The sequence below is a fragment of the Rhipicephalus sanguineus genome, chromosome 1 (assembly GCF_013339695.2).
Source record: "Rhipicephalus sanguineus isolate Rsan-2018 chromosome 1, BIME_Rsan_1.4, whole genome shotgun sequence".
Lineage (NCBI taxonomy): Eukaryota > Metazoa > Arthropoda > Arachnida > Ixodida > Ixodidae > Rhipicephalus > Rhipicephalus sanguineus.
The window spans coordinates 156110650-156132923 of NC_051176.1; the positions used below are offsets into that span (position 1 = coordinate 156110650).

At 42.0% G+C, this 22274-nt stretch overlaps 1 protein-coding gene across 4 annotated transcripts in view; it reads left to right on the top strand.

Annotated features, from left to right (window-relative positions):
- Window positions 1-22274, top strand: part of LOC119400763 (spectrin alpha chain) — a 94704-nt gene that overhangs the window by 16908 nt on the left and 55522 nt on the right. For 2 of the 4 annotated variants that reach the window (XM_049417318.1, XM_049417321.1), the window contains exons 4-13: window positions 2808-2885; window positions 2986-3141; window positions 6054-6196; window positions 8759-8933; window positions 10473-10541; window positions 10776-11019; window positions 12809-12999; window positions 14741-14890; window positions 17113-17205; window positions 22043-22177. In XM_049417318.1, the coding sequence (XP_049273275.1) occupies window positions 2808-2885; window positions 2986-3141; window positions 6054-6196; window positions 8759-8933; window positions 10473-10541; window positions 10776-11019; window positions 12809-12999; window positions 14741-14890; window positions 17113-17205; window positions 22043-22177 (1434 nt within the window). Of the gene's footprint in view, window positions 1-320; window positions 466-593; window positions 711-1685; window positions 1880-1973; window positions 2076-2399; window positions 2649-2807; window positions 2886-2985; window positions 3142-6053; window positions 6197-8758; window positions 8934-10472; window positions 10542-10775; window positions 11020-12808; window positions 13000-14740; window positions 14891-17112; window positions 17206-22042; window positions 22178-22274 lie in introns of those variants that run through there. The other 2 variants (XM_037667728.2, XM_049417317.1) reach the window with 2 other exon arrangements.

Below are 22274 nucleotides of genomic sequence, written 5' to 3' on the forward strand. Positions count from 1 at the left end.
GCTATCACGATTATCACATTGGGTTGTGTGCTTGGACACACATAACAGCGTTTCTGCGGGTGTATTTGGTGTTTTGTGCGAGTTGCCAAACATCCTTCTGTGCAGTGCCTGTATTATGGTTTCTAGTATGACAGGGTGCAGTGAGAGTGTGAAGCTGTCTAATTAATACATAATGAGTTTTGACTGTATTGTTAAATTTGAAATGTATGCACCACTCCCACTATGTATTTTTGGACATCAATTTTTTTCTCCCTGTGGAAAATATTACTTTTGAGTGTTTCATTTTTATCTGAAGGTACTTCGTTTTATTGTGCTTGCAGAGATGCTGACGAGACAATTACATGGATAACCGAAAAAGATGTAGTGCTGTCATCTGATGATTATGGCCGGGACCTGGTGAGCGTGCAGACTCTCCAGCGCAAGCATGAGGGCATCGAGAGAGACCTTGCTGCCTTGGAAGACAAGGTAGGGTCAGCAAATCTTTGCTGTCCTGATAAGTAATAGGATGTTGTAAATACTGAACCTTGCAAACATTTGCTTTTCTTGATGATTTAGAGGGGGCTGGTGTGAACGGCACATCCCTTTATTTGCAGGTGATGACCTTGGGCCAAGAAGCTGACAGGCTCTGCAGCATTCACAGTGACCATGGGAGCCAGATCAGAGGAAAACATGCTGAAATCATGGCTACATGGGAGATGCTCAAGAGAAAGGCAAGTGTAGCCTCTGCATTGCTTACTGAAAAATGTAGTTATTTTGCCCTGCTACCTGTAAACTTGCTCTTTCCTTTACATGCCTTTTTGCATTTGTACTTAACTGTTAGTAAATGGGAACGAGTGAAAAACAGTGCTAAAAAGACGGGACAATAAAGGACACGGGACCACGGCGCTTTTTAGCGCTGTTTTTCACTCGTAATCATGAACCAACCAGCCCAAATGCGTACCCTACTACAGTAAATGGGAGTCAGTGTGTAACGTAACTGCTGTTTATTGCCAAGTATCCCCTTTCGACAATTTGTAGGACAGTCAGGTTTTCTGCAACCAAACCTTGCTATTGAAAACTTGTGCTTAACGGAAAAAAAAAACCTTGTTATAATAGCATATTTCATTTAAAATAAATTTCTATGTATCAGCAGGGAAACTAATTTCACAAGTTTCTTGAATAGTCAGTCATTGTGAATAGCATCTTTTCAGTAAAAATTTATTCTGAGAAAAATCTTACAATAAACTAGAAACTAGAAATGATTCTTTATGCAATATGAAAGAGGTGAGAAAAGGGAGCATTTAGACTGCGCATTGTTGACGAACAATGTTAAGATTTGTCGATTGCTATTGTTTTCCAAATTTAATGTTTTCATAGCTGGAAGTCTGGTGAATCTGCTTCGTCTCCGTTCCTGTACTTGTGATAAGTCATTTATGGAGATTAGCTCTGTAGATACCATGATTGTAAATAAAGGTCGAAACTATTAGTGTATGCAGTTGCATTCGCACATTCTAGGGGAGTGTACAGAGCACAAACTATTTTTTGTGCCTGTTCTGTCACACCATTGTGGAGGCTCTGTTTTAAATGGTGTGTTATCTATTGAACAAATTTCGATACCTTTCGTAATGTTGATTTATACTTAATGGTTTCTGTTATTCATTGAAATTTCAGCTGTGTTACACTATAGTTTGTCATGAAAGCCTAAATTATTACAATGTTTTTCTAGGCTCAAGAAAGACGACGACGCCTGGATGAATCCTACCTGCTGCACCGTTTTCTGGCAGATTTCAGAGATCTCGTGTCATGGATTCATGACATGAATGCCATCATTTCAGCAGATGAATTGGCTAAGGATGTTGCTGGTGCAGAAGCCTTGCTGGAACGTCACCAGGAGCACAAGGTGCGCTGTGCTTTTTAATGTATTTCATTGTTGTTTTCCAAGCCCTTGAAGAGGGACTTATCCAGTGTAAACATTGTGTGCTGTCTGGCTGCAGGGTGAAATTGATGCCAGAGAGGACAGCTTCCGTTCGACTGCCGAAGCCGGGCAGATCCTGCTCGACCAGAAACACTATGCTGTTGACGAGGTCAAAGAGAAGGTAAGTAAAACAAAATTTTACCTTGTTCGTTGCTGCTTTGACTGTAGCTGTTTATTTATCTTGCCCACTACCTCATGTGGCTTTCATGTACATTGGACTTCTCAAATTCTAGATTAGTACCTGATATCTTGTGTATAACTGTACAGAATTGCACAAGCTATTCGTGTGATTTTGTGATTTACCTTTTATGCTAGAGATAACATGAGTTATCAAGGTTTTATGAGGCAGCCATGAGGTTCCTGTTTGCTTTTGGTTTCGTAGAATGATTGACCAGATATTTGTTGTCTCTGAGACTAAGTTGTATTCTTCATTTCCCACATGCAGTTGGGTGTCCTGGAAAATGAGAAGAGTGTACTCTTGGCCCTGTGGGAAGAGAGACGCATCTTATATGAGCAGTGTATGGATCTGCAACTTTTCTACCGTGATACAGAGCAGGCAGATACATGGATGGCTAAGCAGGAGGCCTTCCTTGCCAACCAAGACCTTGGGGACTCTCTTGACTCTGTTGAAGCTCTCTTGAAGAAGCATGAAGACTTCGAAAAATCTCTCAATGCACAGGAGGAAAAGATCAAGGTTTGGCGTGCTTTCCTGAATTTGCCCTATTATGTTACATGAATGATTCTTCACATTGTTACTGGGACAAGCAAGAGCAGTACTAATGAGCCAGCCAGTCTAAGCCTATGGTAAACTAGCTTGTGCTAAGACCCACTGACTCTCTTTTCTTTTCTTCAGGCATTGGACGAGTTTGCAACCAAGCTCATTGAAGGGCAGCATTATGCCGCAGATGATGTTGCTCAAAGGAGAGCGGCTGTAAGTGCTTCATTATTATCTTTGATAATACCTTGTGCACATTGCTTGAAAGCTGTCATGTAATCACAAACCGATTCTCTTTACTCTTTTCTTTTTGAAGCTTTTGGAGCGGAGGAATGCATTGCTTGAGCGCTCTCACACTCGCCATACCATGCTGGAGGAGTCGTATCGTCTGCAGCAGTTTGAGCGGGACTGCGATGAGACTAAGGGTTGGATCAATGAGAAGCTCAAGATTGCCATGGATGAAAGCTATCTGGTAAGTTGTGATCTTGTGTTGATGGTGCACAAATTTTACACCCTTGTGTTTGTTTCCCTTTGTGGTAAGTTAAAGAAATGCAGGCACAAAACACACTCATAATAGGGGCCTCTGTGCCATCTTTCGGTTGATACACTCAAACCTCATTATAACAAAGTCACATCTGCCACGAAAATAACTTCGTTATATCCGAAATTCGTTATAAACGTTTGTTTTTAGCACTGTATCTATGACAAGACTATTCTTCACTTACTTCGTTATAGCCGATAATTCGTTATATCCGAGTTCGTTATATCGAGGTTTGAGTGTACTTGTTGGCATTTGTGTTGGCCTTCTTAATGTTCTTGTGTCGGTGGTTTGCATGCGTGCATTTCTGTATCATGCACCGCAAAGAATTTAAAAACTGTTTATCAATTCTGTATTGGGAGCAAGTGACAACAAAGAACCAGCTGCTATGTTGCATGATGTGTTCACTCAGCCAACATGCAATTAAAAGAAAAAGAAATAGAGCTGGTGCGGAGGAACAGTCGAAACATATGTGTGCCATTTAGAAATTCGCACTTTTGTTGTCTATGCTTAAGTTGTAAGCGTCTTTTAAGAAACAAGTTTTTGCTCAAAATACAATGATTAAGCACATTTTCTACTGATGTGTAACAGAAATATTACCTGTAGCCATTGGCAGCATTGTTTTACATAGTAGCTTGACTGAGTGAAAAAAAATGGGAACATCGGACTGAGTGAAAAAGTGGGAAACAGTAAAACCCAGGTTCATGGTTTGTGGTTGGTATGAATTTCAGTGCAATATAAATTCCCACTATTCCCTGGCAGAGATGCATTGCTTATGCAGTTGAACCCTTATAAGAGGCGCTGATGTAACAGACAATTGGGTACAAGAGACACCAGTGTGCCTACATTGAGAGAGAGGTTGATCAGAAAATGAGAGCGTGGCACCCTGTTTATAAGAGACACCTCATATAAGGGACAAATACGAACTGTTCTCCACTGCATGTCTCTTATAAAGCGATTCAATTGTAGTAGCTCACAAAACATTAGTTGTCCTGAGCTTCTTGCTGTGTCACTGCGGTTCACACGAACTCACAAGCCATGGCAGTGCAGATCTCTTGTAGTCTCTAGCTCGCCACACAAGCAGCTGTCACATGGCTGCACAGTCTCATTGGTCACTCTGTCGAGTAGACCAGCCCTATGCATGGCATTTACGGAGGGTAGGAATATAAAAAGTGTGGGAGAGTATGACATCAGCTAGTGAAGCTCTAATGGCGTGCTGTGTTAATCTAGCGTGAAAGCAGGCATGCACTCCAATTCGCAGTCTTCTCACACTAAATGTTAAAGGTAACGCAATAAAGTATGCAAGATGGGAGATAGTGTGTGGCACTGTGATAGAACACCCACCAGAGGGCATGATGGGAGGTTAGCACACATTTATGACCCTATACCTGGCTGTCGTAGCTCGGTTGGCTCTCCACGTGCCTGAGCACATAGGCAGCCTACACACCCTATCTTGCTGGTAGTCTTGTACAGATGCAAAGACTGGATGAGACGGTCGATTTGAGCTTTCTTCCTGCGTGTCTTGAGTTGTAGGTTGCATAATCGCAAGTTAAGAGATGCGCCAGATGGTTGCGGTCAGGCTGATTTATGTTGCCTCGCACCTGGAGCAGCATATGCAGTCCAGAAACACTTGAATTCTTTAGGCCATAACTACTAAGTTATAGGGGTGCGCGAATATTCGAGTTTCGAATTCGAATCGAAAAGTTCCTAATCGAATAATTTGATTCGACTTTCGAATAGCTAGTATTCGAAGTTTCGAATAATTCGACAGGACGAATATCTAAAATGCGACAAAGGCCAATGGTGCAACTTGGTTGGGGGGGGGGGGCTAAAACTAACGCTAACGTCACTGTTCGTTAAACTTTCACCGACATCCTGGTTCAAAAGCGAGTGCATGTTGATCTTAAAGGAGGTTATGGTATTTTCGCACGTAGAAAAACACATGAGAAAACTGGTGAGTCCTTCACAACATCGCTCCAAAAACAAAGGCACGGACTTCTGGCGTAGATCGGTCGCAAATGCCCCCAAGCGCCGAAAACGACCTAACTTTGGCCTGCGAAACCCTCGGTGATTGGCTTTGCATGTAAAAATTTATTCACGCTGGGCAGTCACCACTGCCACACCGCACCACTAGTTCAGAAAATCCCATCGTTCCGGCGCGCACTTAAAACGCTGCTGTGAACGGGCGCCCGAACACTTTTGGGCCCGGAGCACACATGGCGATGAAGCACAACATTACCGTTGTCAGATGAGCCGTATTGCGCGACCATAGGGAACGAAAACTAGCTACCGTACACCCCTCTATTAGGAGGTTAGGACTAGCGCTGCTGACTGGAATGGCGGCTCTTCTATAATCAGCATTCCCACTCCCATTTATTTCCAATAAAGTTTATTTCTCCTCCTCCTATCAACACGCTTGGGCGCCCATAAAGGCTGAAACAAAAGCCACTCCCGAACAAGTCCGTAATGAAGCTGTCAGCACGCCGTAGCGTCCCTGATTTTTCCTTTGTCTTGCCGTAACTGGCGGCACACATTTCGTGTAAATATACTATTCGATATTCGATATTTTTGGCCACTATTCGGCACTATTCGATTCGAATTTGATTCGAGATGAAATTTCACTATTTGCGCACCCCTACTAAATTAACTTTTCTTGATTTTTACGTATGTTTTGACAACACGTATACTGTTGCACGTGATCCCGTCAGATTCGTTCCAGTGAAGGTTTACTGTATTTGCATTTTTTAACCTCGGCTTATAATGTGTAGTTTGAAACTCTGCCATGCAGTGTAACATGGGTGTGGGTTGAGTTTGCTGGTTTTACTATATTTTTATTATTTTCTCAGGATCCCACCAACCTTAATGGGAAAGTTCAGAAGCACCAGAACTTTATTCAGGAGTTGAACGCCAACAGAAGTCGTGTGGAGGACATCACAAGTACTGGCCAGGAGCTGGTGGATGCAAACCACTATGCGTCGGACCGTATCAGGTTCTTACTTTAGCAATTTTCATTCTAGCTTGTGTTGTCTATTACACCTCACAACTAATTTTTGGGCCTTTCCCTGGAAAATTTTCTTTTGACAAGCTGGCTGATGGTCTTTGCTTTGTTCCATACTCAGGTATCCTGCTAAAACTGCTATGACTGTCAAAAATATGACACTGAAAAAAAAAGTTGTATGTTCACTGTGAGAGCTGGAAACTCTAGTCTGTCTTTCACCAGTGGTTGGATTTAACTTATCAGTGCGCTGCTTGCAAACCCTTGGTATTGAATTTTATTTTGGCAGACCATTAATTTATTGCATTCATGCTGTGTCTGCTAGCTATGACACAATACATGAGTTGTCACGCAGAAATAATTGGATGACATGCAATAAATATGAAATCTTTATATGTGGAGTGCCTTAGAAGCTGGTGCATGTCATAAAAAATGTCATCGGTAGGTCTAGTGCCCGTCCTGTCTACGTGTCATCTCTTGTGTGTGTCTTTATTTCTTTCGCCAGTGAAATCAATGCCAGTGATCAATATGCATACCATTTTGGTGTACTGCAGCATTTAGGACATTGATTCAGCGATTCCAACTTCTGAAAATGAAACATTCACTATAAGTTCGTCTATTACTTGCTTTGCAGATGTCATTACTGCTCAGTTTGACAAGTGGTTAATTTTAATGAAAAGAGCTTCATTCTTTTAATATCTTTGTTGCACACAGAACCCTGACAGCCAAAATCATGAAAGTGAAATTATATTTAGCCTTTCATGTGACATAAAGAGCCTATCAGAGCCTGTAGTTATAGATAAAGGAAGGGCGATTATAAGGGCTCGTTTTTCTTTGCTAGACACAACATTAATTAGAAATAACAGACAATAAAGCCAAGGAAAGTATAGGGGAGGTTATTTTGTAGTAGAAAATAAAGTGGACAAAAAGATAATTTGCCGCTGGTAAGGACTGAACCTGCGACCTTCGAATAATGTGTCCAATGCTCTACCAACTGAGCTACAGTGGCGGTCATCCCCCCGTCCACTTTAGGGGGTATATATGTGCATTTTTAAACTTGGGAGTGTTAGCCAGCGTCGCTAGTAGCCATGACGGCGAGTGTGGAACACTCCTTTTCTGCCTGCTGGCGCCACGAAGCACGTGAACTTTTTACGAGCTAGCAGCTGACCAAAAAGTTTACATGCTTACATTTACATGTTTACATTATCGAAAGTATCAAGAAAACAATAAACAAGTGTCTATTACATCAATGCATTTTCATTTTCTTGGTGGATATGTAAACCTTGTACTCATTTTACATAAAAGGAGTGTAAAAGCCACAATTTTTGTTATTCGCGACTACATTCACAATGTGATGTGGCAAGCGAGTTTTATGCCAGCATGAAGCTCTTCATCTTCAACAGCTTCCAACATTTATGCGTTTTGTGACATTGCATGCGCATTGCCCGTAGTCAAAACGAAGGTACTGGCCTGCGGCCATTTCAGTTGTTCGCGAACCCCGTTTTTGCTCCTTTGAGTTGCACATTTTCGGCGCTTCGTAAACGCTGCGCTCCGAAGAATGCCCGAATTAACCGGGTTGTGACCAAATATGACCGTATTAAGGAGAGTTTAATGCCATTAAACAATGCATAAGCTTGCCGGGACCAGAGAACACGTCCGAATTATCCGATTTTCCGCATTAACCGATGTTGAATTAATGAGCTTTTACTGTATATGTATACCTCATAAAGTGGACGGGGTGATGACCGTCACTGTAGCTCAGTTGGTAGAGCATCGGATGCGTTATTTGAAGGTCGCAGGTTTGGTCCCTGCCAGCGGCAAGTCATCTTTTCGTCCACTTTATTTTCTACTACAAAATAACCTCCCCTGTACTTTCCTTGGCTTTGTTGTCTGTTATTTCTAATTAACCGATAGTTATAGGAAATCCAAGTGACCACCTGTAGTCACTTAGAGAGATGAGCTAGAATGGGATTACCCATGAAACACAAAACCTCTATAAAACGTCTTTAAAACATTTAAAACCTCTATAAACCACTATAAGACGTTTTATAGAGGTTTTTGTTTCGTGGGTTATTTCCTTCAATTTTCTTTGTAATGTTAGTAGCTTACTGTGTAGGAAGTTTCACATTTTAAGTGGTCCTAGTTGTAGGAAAGGTACAGAATATTGTAACAATAATTCAGTTATTCGTCAATTAAAAAACTTGAATATTTGGCATAGCCACAGGTCATCTCATCATAAAGGTTCTGTAGAAATATTAATTCTGCAGAACCAAAGGGAAGGGAGATTAGGTTGATTCTTTGAGTACCATGATTTCTATCTAGTACTCTCCCCTATATATCTAGTACTCTCCCCTTTATATTGACTTTTCTACCGAAACTTCATGCTCAAGGTGTAAAGCTGCTGCAGGTCACAGGGCTCAGTGTAAATGTTTGTGATGTATGCAGCTACAGCTGTGCATTTGCTTGCAAATTGCCGTGTTTCAGTTGTCTTTTTTTTTCTTCTTTCTTTGTAGTCATGTATCAAAGTACATATTGAGAACTCCTTTCTCATTGCAGCCAGCGCATGGAAGAAATCATTACCCTGTGGCAGTCTCTGAGCAAGGCTGCGGACACCAAGGGAACGAAGCTTAGTGAGGCTTCAGCCCAACAGCAGTTCAACAGAGGGGTCGAAGACATTGAGCTTTGGCTCTCTGAAGTTGAAGGACAACTTATGTCTGAAGACTGTGGCAAGGTACTACTATAACTACCTATACAGCTCTGTGTGGGCATTCATGTAAATGAAGCCAAGAGATCATGAAGCCAAAGGAAGCATAGAAGCAGTTATTTGCAATTTTAATTGAACTGCATAAATCATAAGCTAGAGGGCAATGAAAGTCTTAGAAAAATCAACTTGCCACTAGTGTGAGCCAAACCTACAACTTCCTCATCACATGTGTGTTGTAGTACCAGTTATGCTGAGGCAACATCTTTTTGCCCAATCCACATTCTTGGGTAATTAGATTTTTGTTCAAAATATGACCCTGTGAGTGTCAGCCATTGCCACTTGTGGCCATGGTTCTAGATGTGGAACATCATTTTTCCCTGTGGTGTCACACATAAAGGGGAACTGATAAACCCTTGTATGCTTCTTGCAGGCATAGCATAGCACAGGGCATCATCTCCAGCAGGCTTGATGCCTTCAAGTAGCATACAAAGGCATCTGAAATTGGCAAATGTTCTTGGCATTTGAGATAGCCCTTGTGCATGTAACAAAACGGCTTTCTTTGCAGCCTTTGGCCTTTCTTAAAGAATGTCTATTTGCCTATTTGATGAAAACTAGATGTCAAGGCTGATGAATGGCATATCATTGCTTCTCAGATCAGTTTTTCATTTTTGAAATTTGCTTGTTGGCCAAAAATGTCATTTTTTGAATTTCCTTGTTGCTTGGTGGACGGAGACTGTTTCAGCAGTTTCAAGAGGTGCTGCTGCATTCCCCTAAAGCTAAATTTGTTGAAGTGTTCAACACATTACGTAATGGTGTTCCTTGAGATAGGCTACCATTTTGCTTACCACATCAAGCATACTGGAATAATTGCAGCTACTACAATGGAAACATATTGTTCATTTTGGCAGCACTTGAAGCAAGAATGTTGAAAAAGCGATATTTCTTCAGTTCAAATTCATTTTACTCATGTATTATTGTTTTTAGTTAGTTGGCCTTCAGAAGTCTACTTACACAAAACAACTTTGTAACATCTGTTCATTGTCTTCATTTGCTGAGGATTCTCCGTGTCTATATGAGGGGATCAAGTGTTTGCACAGAAATGGTTGCTCAGGCATTGGCTCACTTTCATTTAAGCAGTGAAATGTCATTCTCCACAAACCTAGAATGATTCTGAGCGCAAATGTAATGCAGTAGCGTATTGAGTTATTGATTTTCAAGACCTCAGATTCTGCAACAAAATGTATGGCATCCTAGTTTAGAAATTATCGACCAGCCAAAAGGTGCAGTACTATATAAAAGTACTAATTCAGATTTAATATATGGGATTTCCTACTTAAAAATATGGTGTACATGGCACTGTTTTTAATTCTTGATATATTTTTGTCAATGTAACTTATAATGAAGAATGTGCAGAGTGCAAGAGCTGATTTTGCGCTTATAGACAGCAAACATAAGTTACTTGTAAAATATTTAATGCTCAATATATATTATATATCAAGAATTTTATGCAGAAACCTACTAATGCAGCAGTGTGCAGTTACTGATGGCTTTGGTTGTTTCTTTTAGGACCTTACAAGTGTTCAGAACCTTCTGAAGAAGCATGCGCTTCTGGAAACTGATGTTGCTTCTCATTCCGTGAGTAAATTACTTTTCCTTGGCCTTTGTATATTTCGTACCAAAAACTTTCTTTTGCTTTTCAGCCTCCTTGTAGATTGCAAGTATTTGTTTTAAAAGCTATGTCATCATATTGTACATGATCGGATAGCTATTGCATATTTTTGGTGAATATTGTGCTTATTAAAAAAAGACAAACATTTAAGCTGATTGGTCATTTCAAAAGTGCTGCATACTGTGTCTCTGTGTACGCAGGATCGTGTGGATGGCGTGATGATCCAGGCACAACAGTTTGCAGACAAGGGCCACTTTGATGCACCTGCCATCATGGCCAAAAAGGCAGCCCTCGTGGACCGATACAACGCACTGCAGGCACCCATGGCAACACGACGCCAGAAGCTGCAAGACTCCTTGCGCGTGCAGCAACTGTTCCGTGACATTGAAGATGAAGAAGCCTGGATTCGCGAGAAAGAGCCCATTGCTGCTTCCACTAACAGAGGTACCTTCTGTAAAAGAAAAACTCACACTCTGAATTTCGTACTAAGCAATTGCCTCCTACCTGTTACGATGGCTCAGTGGTAGGGATGGGCGAATAGCAAATTTGAGGTTCGAAGCGAATAGTGATTTGGTCGAATAATTTCGAATTGAATAGTTCGAATATTATATAGCGCATATTATTATGAAAAATGAGTGTTTTTGTCATGACCCTTGCACAATATTTTTAAGAATTGGAACTAGGTATGAGCGAATGTCACTTTTTTGGTTTGAAATGAAGTGGAAGCAACCTTGAATAGTATCAAGATCTGAATAGCAGTAGGGTGCAGGTTAGAAATGGTACAATATGTTACAATTTGAAAATTACTATACTTAGCGCATATAAGCCCATATAACACGATTTAAACTTTAAAAAAAAATGTACACTTAACTTTGAAGTGTGGCTTCGCGGCAGTGCAGATTTCTCCTGTAAAGGTGGTTTCACGATACAGCAACCTGACGCTGCAGTGAAACCACCTTTACAGGGGGTTATGTGCGGTCAAACATACATATATTTACGAGAACGGATAACTGGGCTAGTTTGTGGGAACTCATGTTAAGGCAGGTAGCGCAATGAGACACGGACACAAGCAAAGAATAAGTGCACAGGTGTATAAGTGCATAAGTGCACATATATTCGTTCATTTCGAATACTTCGAAATTTCGAATAATATAAATTCGTATCGAAGCGAATTAGAATACTGTAATATTCGTTCGAATATTCGAAACACCCGAATATTCGCCCATCCCTACTCAGTGGCTATTGTTTCACTGCTGAACAGGAGGTTGCAGTTTCAGCCCTTGGCCATGACAGTCTCATTCCATTGGTGGCGGGGGCAGGGATATTCAAGAATGCTCATGCTTTGCTTGAGTATTTTTGGTCACTGTTTTCACACTAGCACTGGCGCGCAGCAAACCAGAAGTTCAGCAGAACATGGAGGCTTGAAGTGATGTGAAATCGTCGAACAAAACACGCCGCTAGAGCTAATGTTATGACAAGACTTGTCTTCCTCAGGGCAACAACTGCTGGCATTGGTTCCAGCGACAGTCATTGTTTGAAGATTTCTGGGCGTGCAGCAAGAATCTCAAAGGATTATAGACTTGCTTACACTAAAATCCAGCCACACTCCACACAGGGCTAGTACTGCAAGGAGCCATGTGTTATTCACTAGGTGACTTATTTTGAAGGAGGTGTTTAAAGTGTAATATAAAATGCACTTTTTGTCAACATGGCTAGCCCTGAAGCCGTTTGATACATCTTTAATTGTCAACAATGAGCACATTGGAACTTTTTTTGTCTCCATGTTATATATATTTTTGGTGACTGATAAAAAATTGTAGGAGGCAATGTCGCGTGATGATTTGAAAGCCTCATCATAAAAATATGAAGAATTGAGGGAAAAGGGTTCTTGTTACGTAAGAGGCACGTGGTAACATCCAGGCATTTCACATGTTGCAGACAGGCAGGCAGCTTGAAGTGGGCCATTTCTGATACTGACAGCTTTAGGAGCTACCCGAAACTGAATATTGCCTTGAAAACTACAGCAATTGTGTTCAAAGACCCCTCTTCCAAGAGTTAATGCAGTGATGGGCCCTTAAAAAAAAAGGAATAGGAGAGGTGGTGTCTGAGGGGATTTGCTTGCCTAACATCATGCTTGCTGGCACTGAGATATGCCAGCAGTCATTTACTAGAACTAAGTAATCTGCTACATAAGCCACATTTGTTTAAGAGAAGTTTCAAATGTTTCTTTCAGGACGCGATTTGATTGGAGTGCAGAACCTCATCAAGAAGCACCAGGCCGTACTTGCGGAAATCAACAATCATGAGAACCGTGTTCGCAGTGTCTGTGAGGCCGGGGAGAACATGGTTGCAGATGGGCACTTTGCCCATGATGAGATTAACAAGCGGATTCAGAACCTTAGTGAAAAATGGCAGCAACTCAAAGTGAGTCTTTCAGACCTGTTGTGTTGTTTCTGCGTGCTGTATTTTGGAGGGTTTTCTTTTTAAAAAGTAGTGCATTGTCATCTTTTTGCACTCTTGCATCTGCTACTGCAGAGTAGTGCAATGTTAAGCGTGGATGTCGTTATACTGTAGTTCTTTACATCAATAGTTTGGTTGTTTTGTGGTTAGAGGTGCAGCAGTTAAGATATACAAGAAGTAAATTTGTTTATTAGAAGAGCTCTGCAAGTGTTGCCTAAATGACATCTGGCTGCACATTTTTGTTTCTACAGTAGTGAACGTAATAACAACTGCAGACAAGATTTTTCACTGAATAGCCACCCAAATCCTCGAAATATGAGTTGGCACAATGTCCTCACATCAGACATATTTAACATGGTGATATGGCGGAGGTGATTGACTTTGGCATTGTAGTGTGCTGTGTAATGCGGCCTTGAGCATTACCGTAAAACTCACTGTGCATCTGAGTGGTTAAGTGAGCTATTTACAGCACAATAGTAATATAGTAATAGTACAAATAGTATATATCGCATATAAAAAAAAAAATGGGCATTTTCGTCATGACCCAACTAACTTGCACAATATATTTAAGAATTGGAAATAAGTGAGTTCAAGTGTCATATTTTTTAACATGGTGGCAGAACAGCGCAAAGAATGGGACAGTGAAACATAGGACGCAGCGCTGACTAAGAACTCTATTGATAGTTGGCGCTGTGTCCTGTGTGTTCACTGTTCTATTCTTGGTGCTGTTCTGCCTCAATGTTCATGAACCAACTAGCCCACCTAAGAACTCTTGTGCATCGCTTTTTCGGTTTGAAGGGAAGTGGAAGCAAATTCGAATAGTGGCAGCATGTGAATAGCAATAGTGCCCAAATTATAAGTGGTAAAACACGTTAAGTTTTAAAATTTGCCACATTGACAAATTCTGTCAGAGTAATGCTGTCGACAGCTATTCCGTCAAAGCAATGCTCTCGACAGCAGACGGCTCGCAACTAATGGCCAGAGATTTCGGCTCATGCTTCTGTGGTCCGTATGCTTTTGCTCACGGGTGTACATTTTATCCTTGAAGTGTGGTTTCGTGGCAATTCGGATTTTTACTGGAAAGGTGGTTTCACGGCATAGCAGCTCCACGCTGCTATGGTGAAACCACCTTTTCAGGGAGTTACATGCGGTAAAATGTGTCTAGAAGTTCATTTCGAATACTTTGAAATTTTGAATAATTTAAATTTGTGTCGAAGCAAATTCAAATACTGTAATACATGTTCCAATATTCGAAGCCCTCGAATGTTCGGCCATTCCCACTCCTTACAAAAAAAAATTTCATGGGGAATCAGTCTTTAGTAGTCCAAACAATTTTTGTGTGTTACCACACTTGCATGGCCATGCAGTGAACTACGATTTGGTTTCAACGAGAATTTTAATTACTTTTAAATGTCATGCTTTAAGCACTGGTTATGCTTGCCTCGCTCACATAACTTCAAAGTATCACCATTGTGAAAATGAGCCACTCCCCCCTGATGGAGAATCCTATGCACGCCTATGGATACCATGTATGTACATCATTTACTTTTGATACACTCATGCTACATGGCTCATGCTACATGCCTGAGGTTGCATTTTCCTTTGCATCTAGCTGAATTCAAAATTTGTTACATTTGTGCTTTTTATGCCATTGCAAATACATTCCAACTTCTCACATTGTATTGCCTTTTTTGTTATTCTGCAGGACAAGGCCTTACAACGGAAACGGGATCTGGAGGACTCTCTCCAGGCTCACCAATATTTTGCTGATGCAAATGAAGCAGAATCATGGATGAAAGAGAAAGAGCCCATTGTTGGCAGCCAGGACTATGGCAAGGATGAGGACTCTGCTGAGGTATGCTTCTGCTTGCTAACACTGTCCTTTTGTCAGTTTCATGAATGAGAGAAATTATCACCCACCTTAAGGTAGGGCGAAACTGCAAAGAATCCAGGACCAAAAGGAAAAAAATGCTCTACACTTTGGTTCTGCAATAATTTAGCCTTGCTTTACCACCTGCTAGCTTCCTGGTTAGATGGTTTAGTGAACACCCCAACGAGACATTAGTGTCAAGTATGATCCCCAGACCAGAATTTGGAAGCTCTCGGAGAAACCCGTAGGCATTTTCATCGTAGTTTCATGGCTTCATGTTACAGTCAAACTTCAAATATAACACACATTGATTTAACAAAATCTACAATGTGAAAAACTATTTTTTCGTTGTGATTTGGTGAAGTAAATTTCTACCGCAGTTTCGATTTTAACAAAATTCTCAGCATTGCATACATATGCCTGGTCCTTCTACACTCAAACCTCGTTATAACAAACACGGATATAACGAATTATCGGTTATAACGAAGTAAATGAAGAATAGTCTTGTCATAGCTACAGTGCTCGTGGTGGGAATCGTTGCACATTCAATCGGACGAACACAGGAAGGAAGGAAAGAGTAAACGGAAAGAGCGCAAACTATCAACTCTTTCAGTTTACTCTGTCCTTCCTTCCTGTGTTCGTCCGATTGAATGCGCAACGATTCCCACCACGAACATGCACCAACTCGCCCAGCAAGAAGTTCTTCTAAAATAGCTACAGTGTTGCAAATAAACGTTTATAACGAATTTTCGGATATAACGAAATTATTTCGTGGCAGATGCGACTTTGTTATAATGAGGTTTGAGTGTATAACAAAGGAGATTGATAAACATCAGTCAAGAGAGAATTGACGCCATGCTGTGCCACATGAGATATTCCACAGTTTTGGTAGCAAAAGCTTGCCGACCAATGATTAAAACTCTGGCACGATGCATAAACAGATAAGTATTGAAAATGCACCGACACGTGATGGCTGCCACTGACAAATGCATGATTGCAACTTATCACTGACAATCATACGGCAATACAAGCAACTTCAACTATCTTCTTAGCATACAGCAGATGGTGTGGTGTAGCACTGTTGTAAAGTGCTTTTGATAGGCAACAACCCAAATGTGTCACGGTGCAATTTTCAAGTACTTCCTTGTGCCAAACTGTTGTTGCACTTCAAATGCGTGTCATGGCATGCCGCAAATGAAAGCAGTGTCACTATCACCACATTTGCTTAAGAAAATGCACGTAATAACCATGCACACGTACTAGCAATGCGGGCAGGGGGAACCTCATTGCACAGACACTGCCATGGCAAATACGTGTTTACGTATGGCGCAGCAAGCAACACAGGTAGGGACAATCAGTGCGCCGCAGCAGCAGGTAACTTGTTTCGGTGAATTGGCACTGGTTTTCGTTCAGTAGCAGATTGCTCTACAAATGTGCACACATGCATTCTGAGAGCCGGATGAGCTATGCTCTCTGTCAGTTTCAAAATGCTCCTTGGTATTGCCACCATATTGTATGGTCATGTGAGAGAGCCGGAATTTTTTCTGCATATTGAATTTCATCTCAGTTTTCACAGCAAGCATTCACACTTATCACCTCTGCTTTGGCTGCCACACTTTGGTATGCTTACTAATGAGGTGCAGAACTAGCCTAAAAACTTGTGAGGTTATTTGTTGTTCAAACATGGGAGCCTTGATAAAATTCAGTGCAAGAGAGTTTTCTGCTGCAAATATGACTTTATTATATTGAGTTTTGACTTTATTATCAGATGGGTGACAATTTTTCCCTTTCAAGTTTAAGCAAAGTGCCATCTCTAGTTCTACCCCTCATTAAGTCACTCCACTTTATTTATTTTTTTATAGCCTGTAAGAGGGGCTTGTGCAGCTTTCTGTAGAGTTCCATTTCCAGCTTCATACACAGCTATGTTTTCCTCTAAGTTTTCTTAATGTGTATATCTAGGTGTTAAATTAATCCACTATTGATGTATGTTGCTGGTGAATTTTGATAAAGCCTTATTTTGATTTTTTTGAGAACGTTTAACACTCGGAATACTGGTCATGGTAGAAAATGCTTACCCTTTTTCCCACAGGAAACAGTTACTTCTTTGCATAGTTAGTTCTCTGTCCAATTTGTGGTTCTTTTAATTGCTGGTGTTCAGAAAGAATTGACCTCTCATTTCTTGTTACTTGCTTTTGTTTCATTGTCAGGCCCTTCTAAAAAAGCATGAAGCATTGATGGCCGACTTGGATGCATTTGGCAACTCGGTGGAAGCCTTGAAAGAACAGGCTCAGCTGTGCAGGGTGAGAGCATGGCTGATCTTTGATATACTAATCTCATCTGATTATTCACGGCTTCATCTTTTTTTTTATTTATTTGTTAATTACGCCCCTTTTTTAAATGCAAATGATAAACATTACAGTATACTTCTCATCAGAGCACGAGAACAAAATGTTGTGATAGACAAAAGTTTTTAGTATGCTTGCAGTGCCTCAAAAATGCTGCACATCTCTTTTGGGGCTTCAAGTTTTTGGAACTCTGTTTTCACTTGCTCAAATATGCCATATAGGGACACACAAAATATTTTCGTTTTTGATTTACTGACTTTGGTATAGTCAGTTTAGCTATACCAATTTGCATTTCGTATATTACATGATTTGTTCTCCATAGTTGTACACAACCTTAAATGTAATGTTTCATCCTTCTCTGTTATCACTACGTAGTCATGCTTCTTATTACATTTGCTTCACCATTACAGATTATTCCACTTTTCACATGAAATTCCCTTGGTGCTTTGATATGTCCTTTTGTACATTGTAAATATTCATCACTAATAAATGTATAAATAAATTGAAATGTGAGGACCATTCTTCAGAGAGGTACAAAACATAATTATGGTTCCACTATACCTGGATTCTGCATGCTAGCAAATAGATTGCACGTTTAAGTACAATAAATTGAATATCCCTGGCATACGGTAAATCTAATGTAATTTACAACAAATGGCATTTGTTTATAATGTCATATGTTTTCTGTCACATGATAAAACTAATGACATTGGATAAAAATATTTTCAATTGATTGAGTTTACTTAACTCATTTGCATATTTTGGGCTTAATGCGTTGTGTCGATTCCATGGACATACTACAAAGATATGTAATGACTCATATCTGTGCAATTAAAAATAGTTTAATTACAAAGAACAGTGTTGCTGCCAAACTTCACTATGACATTGACTAAGTTGTTAAGTTGTTTTTCATTTGGTTCTTGGCTTGATTTGGCTTATGTTGCGCAGCCGTGACAAATTTTGCAAGATGGGCAAGCATATGCATTAGAAGCAGCTTTTTATTATGAGAAACAATTATTTCAAGGATATAAACACGCTAAATGTAGGTTTTGTAAGGTTTTTAAGCCATAGCACAGGAGGCATTTGTTTTGGTTGTGTGACAGCACATAGAGAAAATTACATTAAAGCCCAACTGTAGTGCTTTTTTTCATGCATCTGATAGTAGAAATGCTCAGCAAATTCAAAAATTTTAAATAAGCAAGAAAGCACAAAAACTAAACCTAAGCTCAACCAAGCACTGCTCCTTCGTGTGAAGTTGGGAAGATACGCAAAGCATGCCAGTCTGGCCAGTGCAGAGACTGAAAATGGCGAAGGCAGAGAGCTAGCAGACGCTGCCCATTTGTGGCCATTCTCAGCTCCAAATCGTAGAACCATGCCTTTAGAGCTCTAAAACAGCACTGCGATGTCAGTGAATTCAACAGGCACTCGCCAGCAGACTGCTCTTATGTAACGTAAATTGATTTTTATGTAATGACTGCATGTACAAGGCCAGCCAGATTACCAGTGCTTGATGTGGATGCAAGACGCTCAGGCTCTTTGCTCTTTACTATGGATTGTGTGACTGCTGGTTGCTGTTATCTCCCCTTTTCGCTTTGGTTGTACAGTCAAACCTCGTTACAACGAACACCACATTAACGAACATTTCAAATTAACGAACTTTTAAGAAATCCCGTGCCGACTGCTTATAGTTTCAATGTAAAAACATTTCACTATATTTCACTACTACGAACTTCAGAATAACGAACATTTCAGAATAACGATCGTTATTTAATTCCCGTGTAATCTTAACAACACCTCAGTACTACGAACTTATATCCCGAAATGCGAGGATTCTTAGATTTCAGTGTATCGGTCATGGCAGTCGGAGCTGTAAGGTAGCAGACGACGCAGCGCGAAGAGCGGACGCCCTCCCGCAAAAGCCTGAGATGGCGCGGGAGGAGAAAGACGCGGGCGGAGAACTTTTTTTTTTTTCGCATCAGGTTTTGTAAAGGCCCAACCGCATGCAGTGCACGCGACTTTCGACTCTCGAGCGAAGGCGACTGCGACAAACGGGCTCCGTCGCGACGGCAGCACCCACATGTTCGCGCCAACCGCGACAAAGTGTCACGGGTGCTCGATTGAAAACTATTGCGTGCACGCAGGCAAATTATGAAAAAGAATTACAGAGTAGATGAATGACAACATACCAAATTTATTATTGTCTTGTTTGAGATAAGGGTGCCATAAAAGCGTTTCGTGACTTCCTTTTTTCGCAATCTTATGTTTAACCGCGACAGTAGTATCTGCTGTGATCCCATGGGGCGCCCGGTAGCGTACGCTGCCTACGCTACGTCGCACTTCGCAAACTGCGTTATGTTGGGGTTAGTCCACGAGGCGCATCTCGACAACATTTCCTTTTGCTGTCATAGAACGTTTAAGAAAAGCCGCAGCGCCTCACATCGTTGCTTCGCAGGGAGAAGGGCAACCTCACACGACGACGATGTTGACATTGCAGCAAGCTACCACCAATGCAGCAAGCTACCACCGAAACATCAGAACGAACCGTCGATCAAAATTACGACAAAATACGGCCGCTGCCTCGTTCTCCGCGTGAGATGGGGCTGTAAAGAAGGTAGTCTATAACTTGCGTTCCTTGAAGTACGCGCCGATTGGAAGCATCACGAGCAAATTGCAACCGAAGCGGGGGTCAGAGATGCCGCCATTTTGCCGACATTGCCATGCTCACTTTCGGGCGACAAGCGATGTTCTCTGGCTTTCCAGAAACCTGCGACACGACAAGCGACGGTGATGGATGGCCCTCCGCGACAGCAAATCCTGTCGGCCGTCGCTCAAAACTCGCGTGCATGCAGTTGGGCCTTAAAGGATTGCAGCGATGACATGGCCGACGATGTCACGGTAGCACCCGAAGATCGCGACGAGTCCGTGTCGGCCACAGATGCGTTGGACTACTTGAGGAAACTCCGCATATTCATAGAAAAAAGCGGCACAGCGACCGAAGCGGCGCATAAAAATGCGGACGGTCTAGAATCGTTCGTGACGCAGAGTTTGTGCTGCACCCGTCAAAAAACGATCACGTACTAGTATTTCAAATAAACGTGCCTTGTCTGACGTTCACGTGTGCATTGTTGTGAGAAACGAGTTCAAGGAAGTACCGTTGCAAAGATAGGACGTTTGCGTTACTGAAATTCTACTATGGTAAATTTTTGGGCTTTCACTATACATGGCTTGCACCTACGTCACTTGACGTCACTGCTCGGAGCGAGTCGGCCATATTTGTGAACAGCGGTTAGATCTTGTTCAGCGCTGCCTGGTAGCACCTGCGAGTTTCTTCCTCTACTATGGTTATATGCGCAGTTGTAGGCTGCTCTAATCGTAGCGACAGCTGCGGAAGAAAGAAGCAGCCCACTAGTATGAGCTTCTTTCGAATACGAGAGATTATTTAAGGTCAGTGCGAGCGTACGAAAATGCTCAGCGCGAACCGTCAGAGGACCTGGCTGGCGCGCAGAAGGCGTGCAAATTTCGACGAACAAAACCCCAACGTTCGTGTGTGTAGAGCGCTCTTCGTAGGATGTAAGCGAAAAAGAGAGGAGATATGAAGACACTGATTAGCATGGATGCTCTTGTGTTCATAGGAAAGCCGTCCGCGTTGTTCGACGAGACGAACCCAGACTGGGCGCCGCTGTCTCCACGGCTCGGCTACAGCTGCAAGCATGCAGGCGCTGCGCGACATGAGTGCACGAAAAAACGGCGTCATGAAAAATGGGAAGCAGAGGCCGAACGGCGCCGAGCACAGGCTGATGCGTGTTGATGAAGCCGAATGCGGTTCGCTTCCGATGGCGGTCCGCATGCAGTGACTAAATCATCAGCACTACGTTCACATACACGTACTACATCCTTCTATGTTTATGACAAACTGGACAGCACAGGAGACGCGCGATCGAAAAACGCGCTGCGGTGTGTGCACCTCGCTGCACTCGCACGAGAACTAAGCGCAAACATCAGCACTTGTTGATTTAGCAGCGTTCGTGCGTCGCTATTTCATAACTCGGGGCTGGCGAAGGGGCCATTTTCATGAACCATTCAACTTACCTTGCAAGCACGATCAAATTTACGGTCGCGAAGCTCGTATTCAGACAGGCTCTTTACACAGCCGCTGGTAAAGTACTCGTGCGGTTCCATTGGTTCGTACGCCTTTATTTCGCCCAGAGTAACCAGGTCAGTGCTGAAAACCAAATAGTCCACGATGTCCCCGTACCTGCGACACATCTGGGAAGGCGGAGATGTTCGATGTCGTGTCCGTTCCGAGTCGAAGCGTGTATAGGATCCACTCCGTCGCACAACCGCACCTTTTCCTCATAGCGAGAACACGCTTGCCCTATCAGTTCTGAATAGTACGCCGCATTTAACGGCTGCCTTGTGCCAACGGGCGGCATGATGCACGAGAAACGGCTCGCGAAAAAGAAAATGACCGTGGGAATGCGGTTTCGTCGTACTAGGGTGGCTAGTCGTACTGAACACTGTAGTCGTCGTACGGCTGGTACGTGCGGCTGTTCACCAATATGGCCGCCGCAGTAGGACCGCAGCAATGGTGACGTCACGTGCAAGCCATGTATAACGACCTTTCATAATAACGAACATTTTTCCGCGGTCCCCTGAAGTTCATTATACCGAGATTTCACTGTACCATATGTAAACATGAATCTGCAGCAGGTTTAAGTATTTCTCTTTTTTCTTTCTTTCGTTTGACGGGGTGGAAAATTTTTTCTATTGGTGGTGATGGGGTGTTTTGCAGCAGCAAGAAGCCCCTATTGTAGACCAAGCTGGAAAAGAGTTTGTCATGGCCTTGTACGACTACACTGAGAAGAGCCCCCGTGAAGTGTCCATGAAGAAGAATGACGTTCTGGCATTACTGAACAGCAACAACAAGGTTAGTAATTTTAGTAGGTTTATTTAATAAAGTTCAGTGCAGCCAGAAGCCTGCACTTTCAGCATTAGTATTGTATTGCAGTCGAGTCCGTGGTCAG